This window comes from Leptonotus elevatus, chromosome 15 (assembly GCF_054856555.1).
Source record: "Leptonotus elevatus isolate MCC_2025b chromosome 15, RoL_Lele_1.0, whole genome shotgun sequence".
Taxonomy (NCBI): domain Eukaryota; kingdom Metazoa; phylum Chordata; class Actinopteri; order Syngnathiformes; family Syngnathidae; genus Leptonotus; species Leptonotus elevatus.
This window is the reverse complement of record NC_141253.1, coordinates 4,599,654-4,621,838: the sequence shown is the minus strand read 5'-3', so window position 1 is coordinate 4,621,838 and position 22,185 is coordinate 4,599,654. Positions and strand designations below refer to the sequence as shown.

General features: G+C 41.2%; 1 protein-coding gene and 1 long non-coding RNA gene across 4 annotated transcripts in view; one reads left to right on the top strand and one right to left on the bottom strand.

Moving 5' to 3' along the window:
• Position 1: 1 nt before the first annotated feature.
• rfx3 (regulatory factor X, 3 (influences HLA class II expression)) lies at positions 2 to 22,132 on the bottom strand. 3 transcript variants are annotated; one of them, XM_086096200.1, is made up of 17 exons: positions 21,950 to 22,132; positions 15,290 to 15,402; positions 15,104 to 15,192; positions 13,606 to 13,858; positions 12,762 to 12,836; positions 10,486 to 10,667; positions 10,297 to 10,416; positions 10,102 to 10,226; positions 9,927 to 10,042; positions 8,616 to 8,731; positions 8,377 to 8,531; positions 8,197 to 8,294; positions 7,895 to 8,044; positions 6,952 to 7,160; positions 6,714 to 6,867; positions 6,050 to 6,092; positions 2 to 5,478 (listed from the first exon to the last, which is right to left on the bottom strand). In XM_086096200.1, the coding sequence occupies exons 2-17, from the start codon at positions 15,395 to 15,397 to the stop codon at positions 5,198 to 5,200; spliced, it is 2,274 nt and encodes a 757-aa protein (XP_085952326.1). In that variant the 5' UTR covers positions 15,398 to 15,402; positions 21,950 to 22,132; the 3' UTR covers positions 2 to 5,197. The 3 variants fall into 3 exon arrangements, with proteins under 3 accessions (XP_085952326.1, XP_085952327.1, XP_085952328.1); XM_086096201.1 differs by having other exon boundaries at positions 13,606 to 13,855; XM_086096202.1 differs by lacking the exon at positions 6,050 to 6,092 and having other exon boundaries at positions 5,305 to 5,478.
• LOC147161659 (uncharacterized) overlaps positions 21,842 to 22,185 on the top strand; it is a 31,067-nt gene continuing 30,723 nt past the window's right edge. The window contains exon 1 of the long non-coding RNA XR_015097210.1: positions 21,842 to 21,967. This is a non-coding gene — a long non-coding RNA (uncharacterized LOC147161659). The remainder of the gene's footprint in view (positions 21,968 to 22,185) is intronic.

Here is a 22,185-nt window from a genome sequence, read left to right as displayed (position 1 = left end):
GTTGGACAAGAAAACGTTTATTACCGCAAAGACAAAGTCACAAAATTGAAAGAGAGGGGGAGGGGGAAAAAAAACAACGCTAAGCTAGCCTGAGCTGAGACCTGAAATATTCAGAAAAAACAAACTACATGTGTCTTTTTTTTTTCTTTTCTTTTTTTTAATAGTTTCTATATTCAGCAATACGACACACTAAATCAATGTCTTTATAAATATAAAAGTCCCCCGGTCGTCCTTGTTTTTATGCAAAATACAACGGTACAAATCACCCTACACGCCAAGTTGAAAAGATAAATGAGGGGAAAAAACAGCACACGGAAAGAAAGACATGGAAATTGTGTGGATATATTATATTAGATATTATACATGATGAAAAGAAGAAGGTCCCCTCCCCCCCCCCCCCCAAAAAATCTAATAACCAGGACAAATAAATATACCTTCACTTAGGGATATTTACATTTTTCTTTTCAATCTTGGCTTAATTGAAGAACAAAAACAAAACGGAAAAAGCCTCCTGCCAAAATGCTTGTGCTTGCATTTGGGCGTGCTACAAATGAACTCACTAAGACGGTCCGATGGCACTTGAAAATATCCAAATACAAATCACAGCAACCCAACAAAAAAAAAGGAGCAACAGAAATCACCATCGTGAGCAATAAAGAAACAAACAAAAATTGTACTTGCAGCAACTTTTGTTGATCGTTCTGTACAATTAATTAAAAAGAAGTTTCATCTGCCACACCCATGAATTACCGTTATGAATAATAAATAATAATCCCATGCTGCCTCGGCCCTCCGTCGTCGCAACAAAATGTCTCTTGATGGCGTCCATCTGTTGGGCTCGGGGCGGAGCCAAGTTAAAAGGCACTGGAGTCTTGCTGAGGGTCAAGTGAAGCTGCCTGTTCTCAGTTTTTTTTTTTAGTTTTGAAGAAACATTTGTCGTTGTGTTGGCAGCATTAGCGTAATAAAAATCGGCTGGCACTAAATTCTATAATAAAAAATAAACAAAATGTTTCTAGCAGCACAGACCAGAAAGCACTTGATGCTCCTAAAGCACATCCATACGATTTGAAGAAAGCAAAGCCATTTTTTTTTTTTTTAAATTTCATGTCAGGCACAAATACAAGTTTACCATCGACGTGTTGCGTATTTATACAAGAGGGCGTTGAGATTTACATCGAAAGCACTGAAATCCCCCTTCAAACTTTTGTTTCGGCGCAAAGTCTGACGCAAAATCTCCGCCCCTTTCAACCCATTAACTCATTCACTGCCAGCCCAGTTAAAATGACGTCTGTAACCGTCAAGGGCAGTGAATGTGTTAACAGCCGTTTTCCAACGAAACAAGTCGACAAAAGTCATTTCTGTACAGTAGTTTTGCACTTTTATGGTTCCCTAACTATGCCGCCGCCGGCGTGGCAACCAGCCAAACGCAATAAATATCAATAAATAAACATAATACAGCAAAGTGGTCCAGACTAAAATTAAAGTGTTTTCCTGTAAGGAGGCTTAATCTCAGTAGTGTCCACAACATAGAAGGCTTTTAACAGTTCAAGTATAGATGGTACAGTCCATGTGCCTTTCCCCCCCCCCCCCCTTCTTCCCTTTTCAGTCTACTTCACACAGCTACCTCCACAATCAGAAAGCAACACGTATATGTAGTGTCCAAGTATTGTGTATATATACTATACATATAGATCTATATTCATATACCTCTTTGAATTATCAGAAAATATCTACTTTTGGTCCTTACTGTACAAAGATGACCAAAGAGGGTTTGGGTTTTCGTGGGGTGGGGTCGGTTTGATGGGCGTGTAAAAAACGGGAATGAAAATGGACAAGCAAGGTTTTTCTCTGTGCGGGGGTACAGTGGCAACGTGTTTTTTTTGTTTGGACACTGTGCTGCAGGTGTTAAGGGGCGGGGCACCACTGGCTTGAGGTAGGGTGACTGATGGATGTGTTCACGCACATAAAAAAAAAGAAAAAAAAGAAGAAGAAGAGCAGAGTTTCACGTTTCTGTTCTCTCTCTCTCTCTGACTGAAAATGGCAAAGGCTAGAACAGCAAGGCAGAGTGGGAGTCGGAAAGAAAAAAAAGCACGAGCAGTAGTGAGGATGAAGGTAGAGGTGATGAATGCAGATATCGGATAGTAGCATGCAGAGCTGCAACGATCCATCCATCGGCTATCAAATTGAACAAATAATCCGTTTTCTTTTTGGGGGGGGCTTTTCACCAGTATAAATATTCTCAGGTTTCTGTACTCATGTTACAGCTCACTGACTAGCTCTGCGGGTTTTCAAAATAAGACATTTGTAAACCTTTGCTTTTACACTCTAAAAAGAGAATTACAAATTGAATTGTTGATCAACTTTAAAAAAAAAAAAAAAACACTTCAGTTGGTAACACACAATTGAATTAAGTTAGTCCAAAGTGAATATATTAAGTTTGGATTGGAGTCATTTTGGATTAACTTAATTCAGGTGAATATATTAAGTTTAATTCATTATGAGTTCCTTAAACTTAATATATTCACTTTGGACTAACTTAATTAAATTGTGTGTCACCGATTGAAGAGATTTTTTTTAAAGTTGGTCAGATTTGTCTTTTTAGAGTGTACAGTGTTCCCTCGCTATGACGCAGTTCAATTTTCACGGTCTCGCTGTTTCTTGGATTTTTTTTTTGTGTGCAATTTTGCTTCTTTTTTTTTTTAAACAGTAATGTACCTATTTTATACAAATTCTGAAGGTTTGAACATTGAAAATGATTGAACAAGAGAGAAATGTGAGGAAATGTATACACTGTGTGGTGAGAGGTTTTTAGAGCCTTAAAACATTTATAATAAATGTAAAACATAAAGCTAACTACTACTGCAGATTTCATTTATCGCGGGTGTTTTTTTTTTTTTTTTTAACCGAACCCCAGCGGAAAACGAGGGAACACTGTACTTTGAAAATTAACATTTTATCTGATTTTTCGACATTACGGTACAAACCAGTTGAATCGTAAGAATATGGAAGCAATGGAGACACAGCACTGTAGGGAATAAGGGGCAGGAGGGTTGTGATACCCCCCCAAAAAAAATCAGGAACAGGAGCAGGGCTGGCAAAAGGAGCCGGAACAGGAGCGAAAGGCGAACCAGCGTGATGCGATTGAGAGAATTAAAAAGATTAGCGCCGTTAATCTGGACCAAAGCAAAAGGCCGCGTCTGTGGCAGCAGCCCCTCGGTCTGAACAGTCCAAATCCAAAAGCCTTCTCTTTGGACGGGGTGCAGCCAAACTAAAAAAAAAAAAAAAAAAAAAGGGGAGGGGGGGGGGGGGTTGTGATGCATGGACTCTGCGAAGAGCTGCATGTATAAGGATAAGGCACTGTGATAAAGCCGAGGTACATGAAATCCCTGACATTCCTTCTGCTCTGTAACATGGCACAACTATTGGCTCGCCCCCAGCCGCCTCGTTTTATTTATATTACTTTTTTTTTTTTTTTTTGGTCCTTCACAAGAGATTTGATTGAGACAAAAAACAGGGAGGGGTTTGATGTGTCCAGTCGGCTGATTTCGTGATTACGTGGACAAGGCAAACGTTACGTTCAGAGTGCATAATAGGTTAGCGTGGGCCGGGTCATCCAAACGGTATCGCTTCTATTTACACGAGTAGCAGCAGCGCACATATTCCTCAAGGGGGCATGGGAGAGGGGAGGTGGGGGTGTTTTTTTTTTCTTTTCCTTTTTTTTTTTTTAACGATGCAGCTTGTGGTACAAGGCTACCGCTGGTCAAACTCCGCACATACGGCTACATACAATCGTCTGAAAATAGTTGCAATAAGTCAGTGATTCCCAAACGCAGCGTGCCGTAAGAAATGATAACGTTTCAACCTAATTGTTCCGGAAATTAATTCTTAATAAAAAAAACAAAAAAACTTTTGTTCATCTGTCTGTGCCAGCGATGTATTGTGATGGGCAGAACAATTAAATGCACAAGGTACATAATTAACTTTTGTAACCTTTTTTAGGGGGGAGGGCAGTTTTGTGTGGTAGTGTGCTAAGAGATTATTCAATAGTACACTAGTCCCCAAAAAGTTGGACATACAGTGGACCTCCCATTTGCAGGGATTGCAAAAATCTGCGTGGAATTTACGTTTACCAATAAACAGGACTGAGGAGAAAAAATATATATGCATTAGAAGGTTAGCGAGTAAAAAATACAAATAAACCGGTTTCCTTGAATAAGGGCGATTGTGTCAAAACGATGTGAATTAGCAAGCGGGGATTTCCGCAAATAAGTGCCGAACAGCGTAAATTCAGCAAAAAATGCTTATAGTGAAAATGGGCTAAGTATTAACACTCTCTTTTATAATTGCTCAAAATGTGCTTTTCCTAAAAAAAAAAAAAAAAGGGCAAATGAGTACAATGAGTGATCAGCCATTAAAAAAAAAAAAACGTAAATGTACAAAAAAATATCTTTAGCAAAAAAGCGTTAAGTATTGACGTTCCCTTTATAATTGCCGAAATAATTTTTTCATTAAAATCAGTTGGTGAATTTGCTGGTCCACTGAATTGGGTTCACGGGTGAAATTTCAGGATGATCCCAAAATGCACTACAAATTTTACTGGTTAAGTTAATTTAATTTAAATTAATCTCGGAATTTACCTTTTTTTTGCTCAGCATTTAATCCATGAATGGACCGATCCATTTCCTGCTTCTATCAGAAAAATTCACTCTTGAAATTTTTGATCAAAGAGGTTTCTTTCTGGTGCCGATGACGGTTTGCCGAGGTGACAAACAGCCGCAGTTATAGCAGCAACTTTTGAGGTTCATCCTGAAGTTTCGGCCGCACGCTGAATATGCCCAACTTTTTACGAGTAGTGTCTACGCCCTGGCTCAATAAAGGTCGGGGAAACACCGAGATAACTTATTCTAGTTTAACAAAAGACAATGATAGCACCATGAGTTTTTGGGTTGTCCTACATTGAAGTCAATCTATATACAGTGGGCCGCCTTTCAGCTCGTAGACATCAGTAGTAGAACGTTGATATTCGTGAGACCCTGTGTTTCAAATTCCTCCCGACGAGACTTCATAGAGGACGCAGCATTCCGAAACAGACGCGGGAAAACCGCATCGATCCGGTGTGGGACCCGATCGCGGACGGACGGACGGACGGACGGACGGACCGAAAGCTGGCGGCTGACGTATATGTCGGACGTCACCGTCAAACGGAGGCGTAGGTGTTGCCCGTGGCGCCGCAGTGGCGGATGGCGGGGGCGGCGGCGGACGGGGTCTGGATGTGCTCGACGTGGTCCTGCGGGGGTTGCGGCAACGAATGCAGGACGCTGGGCTGGACCACGCCCACTACCGGGTGGGAGCCGTCCTCCAGGGCGCCCACCTGGATCACCTGGATCACCTCGTGCTCAGACTTCTCGCGCTTGGCCAGAGGCTCTCCGGATTCCTCGCCGTCCTCGTCTAAATCGCTGTCCATGCCGCTCGTCTCATCTAGGGAGGTGAAAAATCGTTTTCTAGTTTGAGGCTTGATTGAAACTTGTAAGTTAAGACAAGCACATCATTTTGTGAACCTGTTAACTCATTCACTCCCAGCCATTTTCACTGAAGCAACCCCCTTCGCTCCCTGCTGTTTTACTGGATTTTGACTGATTTTGCAAGGCCCACAGAATATTGTGTTTTTTTGCAAAAACAACATGGAACCTACCAAAAGAAACATTAGTTTCTTCTTTCATCAGTAATGTGTTTCCGTTTTGCAGCAATTAGCATTAGAATATTGCAAAATTTTTCATCATTATTCACAAATCTGTTTAGAACTGTGGGTAAATGAGCTTTTTTCAACATGGCCCTGGTTGATCTTTTGCTCTGCTGCCACCTTGTGTAATAACTACAATTTCTGCAACCGTTCTTTGCAGTTGAGAGGCTGCATCAAAGCTTTCTGTATGTTCTACCATAAAAAACATAAAAAATGTATAAATACAGCTTTAGGACACATTTAAAATAGAACATATTTATACGTTTTTGGGAGCAAATGAGTTAAGCAGAGGATGCCGGAAGCACGTACCTTTATCGATGTTTGCGAGCGACAGGTTGTTCAGGCTGTCAAACTGAAAAGAAATCATTTTTAGCCTTTGATTAAAAACAATTCAGCTGCGTTTAGTTGACACATATTCAATAGGGGCGTGAATCTTTGAATGTCTCACAATTCGATTCAGATTTTTGGTTCTGCAATTCGATTCAGAATCGATTTTTTTTTTATAATCAAAATGATTTGATTGACAATGATTTCTGCTTCAATTTACGGATGTGCAAAGAATCGTCATAATCTACTCCAGTCTGACTTGCTAATGCTAACTAGCGCGCCTGTAAACATTACTCACAGGCATATGCTGCAAAAAAACAACTTTTATTGGCTTAACTTGATCGTGACTTTCCTTCTACTCTCTAATGTGGCTACAATTTAACAGTGTATCAGAATGCGCCGAACCAGACTGCCCCTAAGTGGCCAAATCGGGTACAACATGAACAGCGCTCCCAATAAAGGCACAAACAAACAAGGGCAAGACGGTATTAAACAATTTAAATAAAATGGATTTTGGGACATTTAAAAGTAAACGATCCTGAATCGCACTAAATGAGAATTGCGATCCTTATGAGAATTGATTTTTGTAAATTTTTTTCATATTATCCAAATATGACTTTTGACGTGTCCTTCCAGATGTTAATACCTCGCCCATGACGCCGATGGGAGTCTCTCCAGTCGCTTGGGCCACCCGATGCTCCACCAGGTAGAACATGTACTCGTCGTAGAGCAGGCGGATCAGGTGAAAAGAACCGAAGCTCGCAGCACTGCGCAGCGTAAGGTCCCGGATGACCATCGAACTGATACGGAGCAAACAAAAAAATATAAACGGCTTCTTCCTTCTTGGGCTGACGGGCCCGCGCGCGTCTGTACGTTTTGCTCACCTGTAGAAGGACCACTTGAGTAGGAACTGCCGGGCCGCCTTGGGGAAGGTGGGCCGCTGCTCGTAGGGCTTGAGTACTTGCGTGACCACGTTGTCCAGCCAGGCCGCCCACTGCTCCAGGGAGCTTTGCTGCTGCAGGGTCGCCTTGAAGTCCTGCTCCAAGTGCTGAACCGTGCCCTCCTCGCACTGGCACACCCACGACGCTTGCTCCTGTTCACAGCGAGTGGTTCACACACGAAAATTGAGGGAGGGGGGGGCGGTCTGTTAATGAAGTAAAACTAAACTATAATTCTATTGAAAATGTTCGTCATTTTCGCATTTATCAATTAAGATCTTACAAGAGCTTTCAGGGTTCATGTCAATTGTATTTTAATATTGCCGTGTGTCCTTCCAGAAGGATTGTGGTTTATTTTACTTAAGTGATTTTTTTTGGATTTTTTTAAATCTTGCACCTAAGTAATACTTTACATTAGCGGTGTGAACTAACAAATATTTCAGTAATCAATTAATCAGTCAATTATTTTTTGGATCAATCAATGATTAAGATTAAAAAAAAAAAACGTAAAATTTCCATCCCTTTTTTTCAAACGATGATTCAGTGATGTCGATCATTGTTTTTCCAAAGTAAAAATTATTTTGGTTCAACCACTTTGATGAAGGACTACAAATATTTAATGATGAGCTGAAATTCCGGAGCATTGGATCATTTTAAATTAAAATGAAACCATTTATCAATTATTTAAAAAAATATATATTTAAGAATTGATTAATCGTTGCACCATATGATAAAAAACTAAAACTAGTAAAAAATAATAAAAAAAATAAAACCAACAAACTTGCTATAAAAATTAAAACAAATTGAAATGAAGAAAAAATCTAAACAAAATAATAAACTAACCAAAAATGTAAAATGCCAAGGTATTATAAAGCTTCACGACACCGACCTGCACGTTGGCGAAGTCGACACGGTTGAGGTCGCTCAGCATCTGGTTGATCTGCGACGTGTTCTGCAAGACGGCGCGTGCCGCTTGAGCCAGGTGGTTGAGAGATGTGTATCTGCGTAATGTTTGCGCAAAGGCACTAACAGCGGCAACCTGGTAATAAAGACAGCACACGGATAACCGGGTTGGTTACACACACGCCGATCCTCTTTTCTTCCTCCCTTCAAAAACGACCAAACTTTTGTGTTCATCCGCCATAAGCACTTAGCGCCACCTACAGAACCGGAGTGGAATAATATCAACACCTTGGTCTGGATCATCCTCTGCGGAATCGCATTCATGGCATGATTGAGCCAACTTTCCAGGCTTTTGGCAAAATTGCGAATGGCTTGAGTCAAGGCACCTGTCAAGACAAACGCAAAGCAAAGAAATCATTTGAATGCCGACGTTGCCAGAGTGTCGGCGTTGCGCGACTCGTGTCTCACTGGGAATGGGTCTCAGGACATCAGGGATGAGGATCTCCACAAGGGCCTGGTACATCAGATGGTCGCAGGTGCTCATCCACTTGAGCACGGCTTCGTGTCGGCAAAGCGCCAGCAGTCGTGACTGCGGCAGTCGGGCTTCAATCTCGCTTATGCTGCTGCGCGTCGGGCAGAAAACGCCGTCACATTCCCGCGACACCGACGGAGAGGTGCTTTTGTATGACACCATGCAAAGTCCTCACCTGTTTTCTGTTATTGTGGCGCCCTCTACAGTGTCGGGCGGAGTATAACGCCAGAAGGTTTGCCAAAGCTTCTCAATGAGACTAAACTGCAGGTTGATGACCACGTCCAGGATGGCCTGACAACAGAATCAGGATTTTACTCGAGTGGACGCTTCAATAAGGTACAACAACCTGATCGGGATTTTAGCAAACTTCATGAGGATTTTATTTTTTTGGGGGGGGGGGGAATACAAACTCCAAATGTAACTTTGTTGATATGAATTTAATTAATTCACTCCCAGCCATTTTCACTGAAGCAACCCCTTTCGCTCCCGGCTGTTTTACTGGATTTTGACAGATTTTGCAAGTCCCACAGAATATTGTGTTCTATTGCTATAAAAACATGGAACCTACCAAAAGAAAGATTAGTCTCTTCAAAAAAAAGAAGTATATTTCTGTTTACGTTTTGCAGCAATAAGCATTAGAATGTAGCTAAGTTTCATCATTATTGACAAATCTGTTTAAAACAGTGGGGAAAAAGCTTTTTGCAACATGGCCCTGGTTGATCTCTTATACTCTGCTGCCACCTGCTGGCCGTTTTTGTAACAACAACCATTTCCTCAACCGTTCCCTGTCGTCGAGAGGCTGCATCAAAGCCTTCTGTATGCTCTAGCATAAAACCCCCCATAAAAAAACAACTTATAAATACGTCTTTGGGATACTTCAAACATTTAGAGTAGAACATATTTATACGTTTTTAGGAGTATTTAGAGTATAACTTATTTGTACGTTTTTAGGAGTATTTTAAGTATAACTTATTTATACGTTTTTGGGAGCAAATGAGTTAAGCATGTTTATTGAACAACAATTCAGATTTTAAAATGTTTAGTTTTTTTTGTGTGTTTTGGATGATAGACATCTTTGTTTTAAAATTCTAGTAAAAAAAAAAAGTGGGTCATTCGCATGTCTTCAAAAGTTAAATATAAACTTAAAAATTAAATAGGTCCCTATATATATTTTTTTTAACAGTAAATAAAGTTTTCAAAAGTTCAAAATATGCGAAATGTTAAATTTTCACTTATCAGGAAAACAGAATATGCAGAGAGTTCTCAGCGTCAGATTTTTTCTCTCTCCAAAAGACCAATGACAATATTCATCAAAATGCTGAACATCTATCCCTTATACCGATCTCGGTACTTGCCCGTCAATAAACTCAATTGTAAAGAAGATGCTGTGGAATTAAACGGAGCAGTGCAGGCTCATATGTCGACTTACGAGAACGGAAAAACGGCGGCGTTCCGCCTGTTAAGGTCTTTTAAAATCAAAATGTACCTCACAGTGCTCCCTGTAAAGTGATTGGAGAGCCTTGACGTCCTCCGTGCTGATGTTCTCCGGATTGCTCTGCCCCAGGTCCAGCTCGGCAAAGTCGGGGAGTGCCCGTGATGCATCTGTTGCCGTAGTGACAGTTAGAGGATGCTTTGAAACGGGATTCAATACGGCGACTGACCTAAGAACTGCTGGTGGTGCTGACTCTGTGCGATGACGGTCTGCTCTGCTGCCCCCGGCTGGTTGTGGCCTCCGCCCGAGTAGTTCTCTGTGGGGCTGGTGTCAAACTTCTGCACCGGTTTGAACCTGAAACGGCGGGACACGCGTCAGTTTTTTCGAAAAACTGATGACATCAGTCCGCGTGACCCCGCTCGACCTCTGTTTCTGCTGAACGGGCTGCTGTCTGAGGGCCATGTACTGCATGTCCTCCTGGAGTCTGTTGAGCGGCGAGTCGGGCTTCACGCGTATACCATAGTAGTGATATTTGGAGTTCCCCCTGCGACGCACAGAGCAGAGCGTCACGGGACAAGAACCGTCACGTCAAAAGACCCGGCGTGGGGCCGACCTTGTCCCGAGGCGCCTCGTGCGCAGTCCCATGAAGATGGAGCGGATGAGTTTGCCGAAGGACGCTGCGTTTACGGGGTCCAGCTTCTGTTCCTGGCAGTGGCGCAGGTAGTGATTGTAGAGGGTGGATCGCGGGAGACTCACGCCCTCTGCTGTTTCGTAGTTGTCCAGCAGCCACTGCAGCTGCGGGGAGGGACGCACAAACGTTGACTTACACCGGACGCTTGGGAATACTGACAAAATGTACGGTAAGTGACATCGCCAGGGTTCTTGCAGCAATCACTAAGTTCAATTTGAGACCTTTTTAGACCATTATGAGAAACGTTTTAGGCCAACTTCAAGTCTTGAAGTGGGTGGGAAAGTTTACAATTTCAGTCCATACATTTTGTTATTTAACTCTTTTACCGCCACACGTTATCCGAAAAACAACCCCGATAGTGTCAGCCGATTTTTAGCATTTTAACTCGTCTTTCGCTATGACTACATAAACCATATGAAAGATTGGATTCCATTCTTTCATTGAAAAAAAAAGTATGTTTCTACCTTATTCCGTTCTTTAGCAATCACCATTTGAAAATAGCGAGTTTGAGTGACATTGAGCGAAAATTGAAAAGCTTTTTGTGAAAAGATACATTTTCTGCACAACAGTGACTATGACACATATATTTTTTGTTTAGTGACGCTCTATGAATTAGATTTAATGTGACAAAGGTTTTGATCATTCACTTCATCCTTGAATCATTCATCATGTTTCAGTGTAATTCCATACTACCGTAAGCCCATTGAAAAGAGATACAATGCTGCCATCTGCTGGCCATAGTTAGTGGCTGTTTTGTGATTTTTTTACACCCATTCACAAGAGGAGCACTGCGCAACAAGTTCCACCGCCCATTGAGGAAAAAAAAAACCCCGGTAGTAAACGTCAACTAACGTTTTTGGCGGGATTCATTTGGATTTTAGTATACGTCATTAAACGTGATTGGCGGTAAAATTGTTAAATTACATCTATAATATTTTCTTTCCAATGTTTGTCGTTAAACGGATAATTTCCAGTCAATCATGTAGCGTGACGTCTTCGGTAGGTAACCCCGATACGATCTGGCAGCCTGATCACATCTGGTACCGACACCAGTTTCCACACAAACTGTAGTGTCTCTGCCTGAACACTTGGTGGCATACTGGGTCGCACCCACATAATGACTTACTTCATAGGCAGCCGAAAAACAGAGCCGCAAAAGGTAATATATATATATATATATTTTTTTTTTTGTCTCTGTCATGATGTATCACAAATGACAATTTTCCTTTTTCCCAGGGCTTTGGCGCCATCTGGTGGCATATTTTCTACAAAAGGAGCACAGAATCATGCAAAAGATGAAGGTTCCACAGGGGAAAAAAAGAGGTAAATATGTCAATAGCAAACCGTGAATAGGCAGGGATTCGCTATACTTACTGAGGAGGGGTAATAACTAGATCTGCAGCTATCAAATATTTTGGTATTCACAGGATGTCCTACTGAAAATTATATAAAATTCAAATATTTTGATATTTGGGAAATTATATTTTTCTCCCTTTTGTTAAGAGAGAGAAAAACTAATTTCACTTGATAATGAACAACCCACCACAGGACAGATTTTGCCGGCTAAAATAGCACATTTGAGTTAGCCTGGTTTGTTTAAAATAATAATAATAATAATAATAATAAGATCAGTAAGAACTGCAACTGTGTCAGCATCATCGTGCAGAATCATTTTCGCCTATCAAACTGCCTTTGAAAAGTAGCCTGAGGCTCGTCTTGGCAGCTTTCTTGGGCACTTAGCAGCCTCACCTTAGTGGCCAGCTGCTAGCCATTAGCCGCTAACAATTTTAGCCTATTTAATTAGCGACTGAACATGATTTCAGGATGACGAGTTGATGTTGGTGGCAAGTGTGTGACAGCAACGTAAACTGGGCTTTGTCTGAGGATACCCGAAGCAGAAAAAAAAAATCCTCAAGCTGTTTTTTGAAATTGAGGTACTCAAATTACTCAAGGACTCGTTTCACCCCACACAAAAAGATAGTAAAACACTAGTCTGATCAAAAACAAGAATTTCACCTAAACGCCAGTGAGCAAAAAAGGCAAGCGGCGAACCAAACTGGAGTGTGCCGTTGAGAGTGGCAGGAAAGCGAGAGAGAGAGAGAGAGAGAGAGAGAAATAGAGAGAGAGAGAGAGAGAGAGAGCGAGCGAGTTCAGCACAGGTCAAGGTCCAAAGCGGAAGGCACAGCGTTGCAACTTACATGGCTGTTGAGCAGCGAGCTTCTCTGACTGGATAAACCCTCCGATTTTTGGAGCGTCTCAATCGCCATTTCAATCTGACAAAAACCACCAAGCACAGGACAACAAAATGTAAGAGGAGGGAAACAAAAACAAAAAGACGGGAAGTTAAAATAAACAAATGCATAAATGAACAGTTAGGAGCCGGCGGCTAAAATAAAGAAAGTCTAGGAAAAGACCACAGAGCAAGCGCTGGTAAACCCAAGCAGAGCAGAACTAAAATAAATTCAGGTGCAAGGCGATAAATAGGAATGGTGGAAAACTCGATTTATTTTAGTAGTTAATAAAAAATAAAAAAACATATTTTATGATTTCCTGTTTTGAACTACTAATAAATGAACATTTTTCAACAACACGACTCATTGAGATGCACCTGTTTCTAGATTTGCTTAGTTACAACCGGAAAGGAAGCTGAAAGGGTTCCAATTGGCAAGGTAATAATAGAATGTATGCGCACAACCAAACCTTCCAGATTCCATTGTGACACATCTGACTATTACAATTCTCACATGCACAATACAAAAAGACATGTACAAATTGCATAACCATTAATTTGTCTTCTCTTTCTGATGAGCTTTTTCCCTATTCTGGGTTACCGTTGCAGAACCGTCATCATTAAAGTGTACTAAAATGTCCTGTTGCCAAGCAGTAAAAAGGTACCTGGCCCCCAACCTTTTAATCTACCAGGAACCGGTTTCACAGATTTTTCACAGACTGGCGACTTATTCATTGACGACGAGGCCGGCGATGGCGTCCATTTGCTAATAGTAGAACTGCGAATATTCAGAAGATGATTGGACCACTCACAGTCACTGGGGAGGCCCGTGCAGTCTGGGCCGCAGGATGAGCGCCGGCGTTGTCCATGAGGTAGGCCCCGGAACCGCTGCCGATTACCCCCGCCAGGCCCATGCTCATGCCTCCGTTGCCCCCGCCGCCGTTATTGGCCATCCCGTGGGAGGTGACCACCGTGGACACTTGGGACGAGCTCCCTTGCGTGTCGAAGTAGTTCCCGCCGCTGTTCTGGCTGTACAACTGTGGCTCCTGGTACGAGTAGGTTCTTCTGTTTGGGAAGATGGCTATTGTGAGTGGGTTTTGTACGCAAGGGCCACACATTTCATTTGTAAAATGGAAAGAAGACTAAAAAAACAAAAAGTTGAAATGTAAAATAGTTTATTTTAATAATGAAATAAAAGCTGAAGGTAATTGTTATTGTATTATTTATAATCAAATTTTAGCATAATTTAATAGGATAAAAATACGTAAAATTTTTATTTTTGCTAGGGCTATCAGGCTGATACGCGGCTTTATTTTAAGGTATCGGTACTAGGCGGCAGATACCACCATCGGGCCCACTCTTGTGGCCGTTTTTATGATTAGGAACTAGAAATTTAGTTTATGTTATTTTAAGGAAAAAAAATGCTATACTGAGATTTATGCTGGTACGTCTTCTTTTAAAATCATCTGTCATTGTTTTTTTTTTTTTTTGTGTGGAAATTATACATATGAAAAGTACTAGTGGTATTAGTTATTACACAAGAAAAAAAAATCACTAATCAGACAATTTTTTGACGAAAAAAAAAATTCACCAATCAGGCATTTTGTTTGACAATTATGGAAAAAAAGAAAAATTACTAATCAGGTAAAAAAAAATTGACAAATTGAAAATAATAATAATAATCAGACAATTTTTTTGACAATTAAAAAAAAAAAAGACAAATCACCAATCAGGCATTTTTATGACAATTCTGAAAAAAAATCTAATCAGGCAATTTTTTTGACAAAAAAAAAAAAAAGACCAAAAAAATAATTTTTTGCCGATTTTTTTTTTTAATAGCTACTATCGATCAATTAAATCGCTTGACCGATGAATCAGTCGGGCAATCAATTTTGAAATTAATAAAAAGGAATAAATATTAAACATTTGGATTAACCAAATTTAAGGAAAAATATGACAAGACTTTTTTTTTTTTTTTTTTTAGTACTGTGATTGGTTTAGCGTTTCTCGGCATAACACGAAGCCACTAGTGTCTCTGCGCGCGCGTATGTGCGTGTTGTTGTCTGAGCACACACTGACGGCTCAGCTGCTTAACGGCACCGCCTTGGGGGACGCCGTCTTAACCACAACACTTCAAAAAAACAGGAGGCCTACTTGTGGTCATGTTCAGGTGACTGCGCGCAGTGAAGCACAAGCGCGCTCTTGCCTCCACCACCATGTGCCGATGACATGAACGAGCATGCGTGTGTGTGCGTGTGTGTGTGTGTGTGTGTGTGAGTGAGAGCGCACAGGCGTGGAGGCCTGACTCACATGTTGCCGTTGGTGTAGACGCCACTGTTTTCTTCCACGTACTGCACCTGTGCTGGGTAAACATGCTGGACCTGTTGAACTGTCTGCGTCTGGAATGCAATTGGCACAAAAAAAAAAAAAAAAAAACGTATTAAAGATCCCAGCGCTAATGAGCGGCGCTGTCGTACGGGACGGTGACGGCGCTACCTGTTGCTGGACAGGCAGCTGCTGGGTGGAGCCGGCTGGCTGGACAGGCACGGTGGTCGGAATAGGGACGGTGGAGGTGGAGTCAGCGCCCGCTTCAGGGGTCTGCATGGCGCCTAAGAACACAAAAAAACATTTTATTATTATTATTACAAGAGTCTTTTTAGCCCAATAGCAGCCCAGTTAAAAATAGATCTTTGACGTCTATAGTCGTCAATGGTAGTGAACGAGTTTGTGAACACAGCTGGTGACCATTTTCTATATGTGACCTTTTAAAAACTCTGACTAACTAATTATTCAATTTTTACAATTCGGCTTTCTTCTGATTAACTGGAAGGCCACAAATAGGGCTGTGCAATGAATCGAAATTCAATTACATTTTCAATTATTACACTCCACAATTACAAAATCAGCATAATCGTAAAAAAAAAAATTGATTATTAATACTAATTTTGAGTTGTTTGAATTGTTTCAATTTATACATTTGCACCTTTTTTTTATATTTAAAATAACTAGTTTAATAAATTTTGTTTCATCTAAAAGGAACTTAAATATTTTTTACGTTTAAACATTTTCTTGTTTTGTACCAAAAAATAAATGATCGTCCTAATTGTGATTTCAATTTTTACCAAGAATAATCGCGATGAATTATTTCCTTCATAATCGACCAGCCCTAGTCACGAAGAAGGCCGGTTCTTTTCGGGGTGGCCTTGATACTCAGACTAGGGCTGTGCAATTAATCAAAATCCTATGACAATTTCAATTAACTCCACAATTACCCAAAATAAAATATTAATACTAATTTAGAGTTGTTTCAATGTATATATTTGCACTTTCTTTTTTTAAAAATTTAAAATAACTAATTTAATGAATCTTGTTTGGTCCAAAATAACCTAATTATAGTGTTTCAAGGAAATTTGTCTTCATATTTGTTTTCACGTTGAAACATTTTCTTGTTCTGCACCAAAAAACAAATGATCGTCCTAATCGTGATTTTAATTTACCACCAAATGAATCGTGATGAATATTTTCTCCATAACCGAGCAAATTGCCCGGCTGCTCAAACCACGCCGAGGCGCCATAACAGGCTCGTCGTCCGTGTTGGCGGAATCGATGGCACCTGTTCTATGCCGCGTGATACCCAATGTACCGAGCAGCTCATGCATCAGCGGCGCATGGTCACGTCTCCAGGTCAGCGGCCATAAAGCCGGTTAATATGTAACAAACTCCAAATAGACGCGGCTCCTCATCGCTTTGTCAATCTGCGCGCTGGGAACGTTTAAACGCCGCTTGGCTGAGGAAAAGTCGGTGAGGAAAATCCTGCTAACCACTTATCGCGACTTCGTAATGGAGTATTGTTGAGTCGTAAGAAAATATGACATAGCCATCGCCTCCTGGGGGTCGGGGGACTCCTCCCTATCGCGGTTTCCATGAACAAACCTCTCTTGGTTAATTAAGCCGGCTTTCCTTACAGCTTCCGCTCTCTCCGAGGACAGCCCGCTTCGTCCCTTTATCTTCCCTATCACACCGGGCCTTTTTCTGTGGCCGTCTTTTTTGAGCTTTCCCTCGCGTTAGCAGTTCGGGCGGCTGACCTCCATGTTGGCATACGAAGCAGGAAAAATGAACTACTTTAATATCAGGGTTTTTCCCGTGTACAAAATTCAGAGGCGGGCCACCTCAGCCTGAGCCACCGATTATCGCTCATTTGAACTCGGCAGCAACGCATTTTAACTGCACTTGCGGTGTTGCGCCATTATGGAGGCGCTATATCAACCGGCAGTTCACCGGAAAGACCCGAGGTAACAACCGAAGAAGAAACAGCTTTCTTTTCTTTTCTTTTTTTAAACTTTAATGTACAGAAAAAGAAACACATCATGGAGCAACCGTTGCACACGCCCATTTCCAGCCATCGCTAAAGTCGTAAGAACACAGTATATACAATAAACATAATAGTGTTTTACAACAACGCTGAACTATATTTACAATTTGATATGTACTAGTGGATGCATTTTTAATGATTGTAGTTAAAAAAAAAAATGCTCAAAAATTAATGGCAACTTTGTTTTCATATAATTTCTCATTTCTAGTCCCTGATCGTAAAATGGCTGCTGGAGGGCGGCCGATAATAGTATAAGGCCACCGCTGTGAGTACTGATACCTTAAAATAAGACTGGTATTGGCACAGATACCAATACCTGGTATCGGTAATCACCCATCATAGTCAGGATCATACCACTGCCTCATTTTGAGCCAGGAAAAAACCCTGTAGACATACTCTATTGACAAAGTTAAATCTATGGATTAATTAATTAATTGGATAAAAAAATGTTTTAATTTCCATCCCGTTATTGAAAAACAGGACGCTGTTTTTTTAAATTAACAGTGCAGAAGACCTGAATGAATTATGATTCAGTTACGGATTTGGTCCGTAACATGGCGAGAAAAAGGCAAAAATGTTGATCATAGTTTTCTAAAGTAAAAGCAAGTGTTTTGCGATTCAACACAAAGATAATTAGTCTGCCATCATGGAGGTCAACAGAAATTGGATGAGAGTTACTGTTGAAGCTGAAATACGTACGGTCTATGAAACTATAGATTTCGTGCTATCGAGCCAAATCTTCTTGTCCCGCTTTAATCCACCACGCAGGAAATAATGTTGCTAACATTCGAACCGCTGTCACCATTTTTTTGCTGGTGCTTGCTTTGCATTCATGGTCACCGTGAGGCCCGTTGAGAGACTGTGAGCGGGTCCGAGGTGGCCCCTCCGGGCCCTACTTTGCCCATCCCTGTACTCGATTGCTCGTAAAATATTTGATAATTGATTCCATGAACTAATCAATGTTACGTCTCTCGTTAGCTAATGCTAAGTATAAATAAGTAGCGATAATGCCATTTTTGAACCCAAAAAAGAACCCCTGCATCACACAACAAAATTCCCCGGTTGCCTCACCCCAACCCCCTCCACCCACCCACACACACACACACACACACACACACACACACACACACACACACACACACACACACACACACACACACACACACACACACACACACACACACACACACAAAACACACACACACACAAAACACACCTTCTGCCTCACCATTCAGGCACATTCCCTTGTGGCCCACTTAAACGCTGTGCTCCGCCGAGCAAGAGCAAGCCCTACAAAGACACACAACACACACAGGAACAAAAGCGAGCGAGGAGGGCAACATTTTTGTGCCCTGCACCCGCACGCCCATTTCAGTTCCTCTCGCTAACGTGACAATGACGACAAGCGCGAGGTTCCCTCTTTGAGAAAATGCTCACCCATGTACTTTTTTTTTTTTTTTTTTTAAAGCAAGTTAGCTCGACTGAGTCATGACTTTTTGGAGCAGTTGAACAACTTTAACCCAAGGCGAGGTGGGGATCTGGTGACAGCAGTGCAGGGAAAGAGAAGAAGGCAATTCATGATAATACAATTGCTACATTATTATTTAAAAATTAGGACTCAGTCATGAGCTCCTGGTCAATTTTACAAGAATGAAGCAATATTTTTCCCTTAATATTATGAACATAATATTTTTACTTGATTTTAATAATAATAAAATATGAAAGCTTTACCACGTTTTTCGGTTTTCAATGAAGCTATAATGATAAAATAATTACAAAAATGTTTAGGTTTTTGTTGTTGTTGTAATATTATCCCTAGAGGTTCTCGACAAATTGACAACTAATTGGTTATTCTGTTGTCCTCAATGAAAACAGACTGAAGGTCTTTGTTTAATCAATGATCAATATTTCTCCCTATTTTCTGACACGTTACAGACAAAACCAGTAATTGAATCATAATAATAAATTTTTATTATTATTATTGTGAATTTGAAATAATGTCCTGTTTTTGAAGGGATGGAATTTTTTTTCAGATTAATAATTAATATAATTGTTAGTAACAGCCATAATTAAATCTGGATATTGCGAATAGTCTTAATATATTCTGACTTCCTTTTTGTAATCTTAAATATTTTACAATAAAGTTGTAATTTTATCAGAATTTGTACAAAAAAAAAGTTGATTTTGTTGTTGTAATATTACAACTTTTTTATATGAATATTGTAAAAATGTTCTTATAATATTATGGCATTATGTTTGTATTACTGTTAGCCTAATTCCCAATTGCCCATCCCCCATAAAGATATACGGATGGATGGACGGACAGCCCTTATAATTTTTTCACTGTAAGATTTCAGTTGAAAAAAAAAAAAGAGTCAGTGCTACAAAAATAATCCAACGGTTCCATTAAAACATTTTGGAAACAGAAATGCCACATGGGAAAAAACAAATCCTGACTCATGGTCATCCTAAACTGGCAGATGTGGCTTCGGGCCCGAACACGGTCTCCACTTTCACTGACATCCTAACATATCTGTCTGCTTGAGTCGGGCCAGAAAGCAAACAGAATGCAAGCCGCATTCTGCTGAGCCATGAAAATGGATGGCTGCATAATTGAATTAATCAGCCCCCTCTTTTCGTGATTGGAAATGCAACAGGATCCGGGCGGCAGGTGGCACGACGCTATTCCTGCCCCGCCAGATGACAGGTAAGAGGTAACATGAGCTGATAACTAGCAGTCCCCAAAATTGTGTTTGAGTGTCTCCAAACAGGGAAAAGAGGGAAAGGGACCGGTAACTGAGGGGGGTTTCTTGTCACGACCCATTTTTTTTGGTTGCAAATGCCAACAGGTCAATACGTTTGTATTATTTACTACTGTGCTACTTTCATCTAATTGCTTCGGCTTTTTTGCGGTCGTTACCATTTGCAGACCGTGCAGGTCTTTTTGAGATGCGTTCAAGTACATTGAGGTGGTACCACCTGTCTCAACCAACAACCCCCCCCCCCAAACCGGCTTCTACTCTCCCCTGATAGGGAATAGGCAGCAGCTGGTAAAATAGACTCTAAATGACAGCGGGAAAAAGGTGATGTTAAAAATTCGTTAAATACAAAATATGTGAATTTGATGCTTTGTGGCTATTTCAGTAATAATACAAAAAAAAAAAAAGTAGTAACGAGTTACCCAGGGGTTTGGGAATCGCGGAGTAGATAAGATATCATCGAGGTACAGTGGTACCTTGAGACAAATTTGGACCCAACCAATGAAATAGGACAGCTACTGTGTTAAGTTGTTCAAATGTCATAAGGGAGCAAGGAAAAACCTTTTCATACGACACTTGTGATATCAACATTTGACACTGTATCGATACGTGGCAATATTGTTATTTTCCCACCCCGAGTTTAATTGAATGGTTCCAAATTGACCCTGTTCCTCCATTAGACTCCACAATCCAAGAGTCTCCCTTTCCAGCCAAGAGCCCCTATCTAGCCTGTTTTGCCCATGTCTCCCTCCTCCGACACACCTGAATCAAATAATTAGGGCCGTTGGGCTTCTGCATGTGAGCTGATCATTTGATTCAGGTGTGTTGGAGGAGGGACACGTGGGAAAACAGGCTGGATAGGGGCTCTCGAGGACCGCATTTGGTGGACCCTGCTCCACATTATAGTATTTTAGCGACGATATGATGATACAGTCAAGTACCTGACAACAAAAATGACAAATTTACCATAAAATTATTGCCAAATTTGTGCACTGAATATTAAGGGTAAAGGCAAAACTTGATTTGTACAATATGGCAACAATAGTCTACATCTGATGCTGGTGTATTGATGCTGTGTCGATACACTACATGGCAACACTCTCAATACTTTGTCACCCCCTAAATCAAACATAATTATTTCTAATTAACCGTGGACGTCAACTAAAAAAAAAAAAAAAAAAAGCTACAACGTTATAAAACGGGCAGGTGCTGCTTTTTGTAACCTACCTAATAATAATAATAAATAAATACTATAAATAACACGTAAGTTAGCCTCGTGTTATCAGCCAGCTTATCAGCTTCCGAAACCACAAAGAGGGGCAGGCAGGTGGAAGAGCTAGCGCCGCTGCTATCTCGCCTTTTCCCACCCCTTAAGACAAAAGGGAAAGTAATGGCTTAGCTATTATAGACACGGAGAACCCCATCTTAAAAAACGAAACACTTTGCTTCGGCGTGGCTGTTGAAGTTGAATGGGAAATTCGGATCACATATCTTCCCGATACAAGCATTGTGAATGGAGTTGGGGTGGAGGGGGGAGACGAGACACCTGCTCCAGCTGACCAGCTAGCATCAGGGAGGTGGAGGGGAGGGGGGGGGAGGCTCAGAGGGAGCTAACCCGGAGCTAGCACCTGACTCGCGACTTTTATTTCAACATGTCTAGCCGACAAAAAACGTGGCCTCAAAGCGCATTCGCACCGGCCGGCGATCGGACCGTGCTCACGGTCTCCACGCTGCGGACTAGCATTAAAAACAAACACACACGCACACAACCGAGGCGGCGTTAGCACGGAAGGCTAACACGTTACAAAGAAGCACCCTCGCTAGCAAAAACTGCTACCAGCCACACAGCCAGCCGAGCCGAGCCGAGCCTCCGCTGGACAAAAAAAAAAAAAAACAAGAAAAAAAAAAGAAAGAAAAAACAACTCCCAAGCAGCGCGTTCGCGTCTTAAAGAAATAACAAGAAGCGTTTGAATGTGAAAAGCAACAAATGTGAGAGGGGGTTAAAATCAAAGGTTGTTTCCAAACCTGCTTGTGGAGCGGCGGGTGAGTATGAGGATGGTGGAGGAGGTGGGAATGATGAAGCGAGAGCTTGTTGTTGGTGGGTTACAGTCGCCACGACTACGGTGGCTATGGCGCTGCCTCACCGGGCAACAGTTGCTAGAAAACTCCCCGCGAACTGGGAGGAGATTAGCTCCGCTCTCACTTCGCGGAAATAACAATAATAATGAGAATGCACGCCTTTTTTGTTCATTTGACACTCC

Excerpts from the sequence above, each read along its gene's own strand:
- rfx3 (XM_086096200.1), bottom strand. The coding sequence starts at position 15,397 with ATGCAGACCCCTGAAGCGGGCGCTGACTCCACCTCCACCGTCCCTATT. Across the intron at positions 10,668-12,761 it reads GCTCGCTGCTCAACAGCCAT|CTGCAGTGGCTGCTGGACAA; the intron begins GTAAGTTGCAAC and ends CCCTCCCCGCAG. Across the intron at positions 8,732-9,926 it reads TTTACAGGGAGCACTGTGAG|GCCATCCTGGACGTGGTCAT; the intron begins GTACATTTTGAT and ends TTCTGTTGTCAG.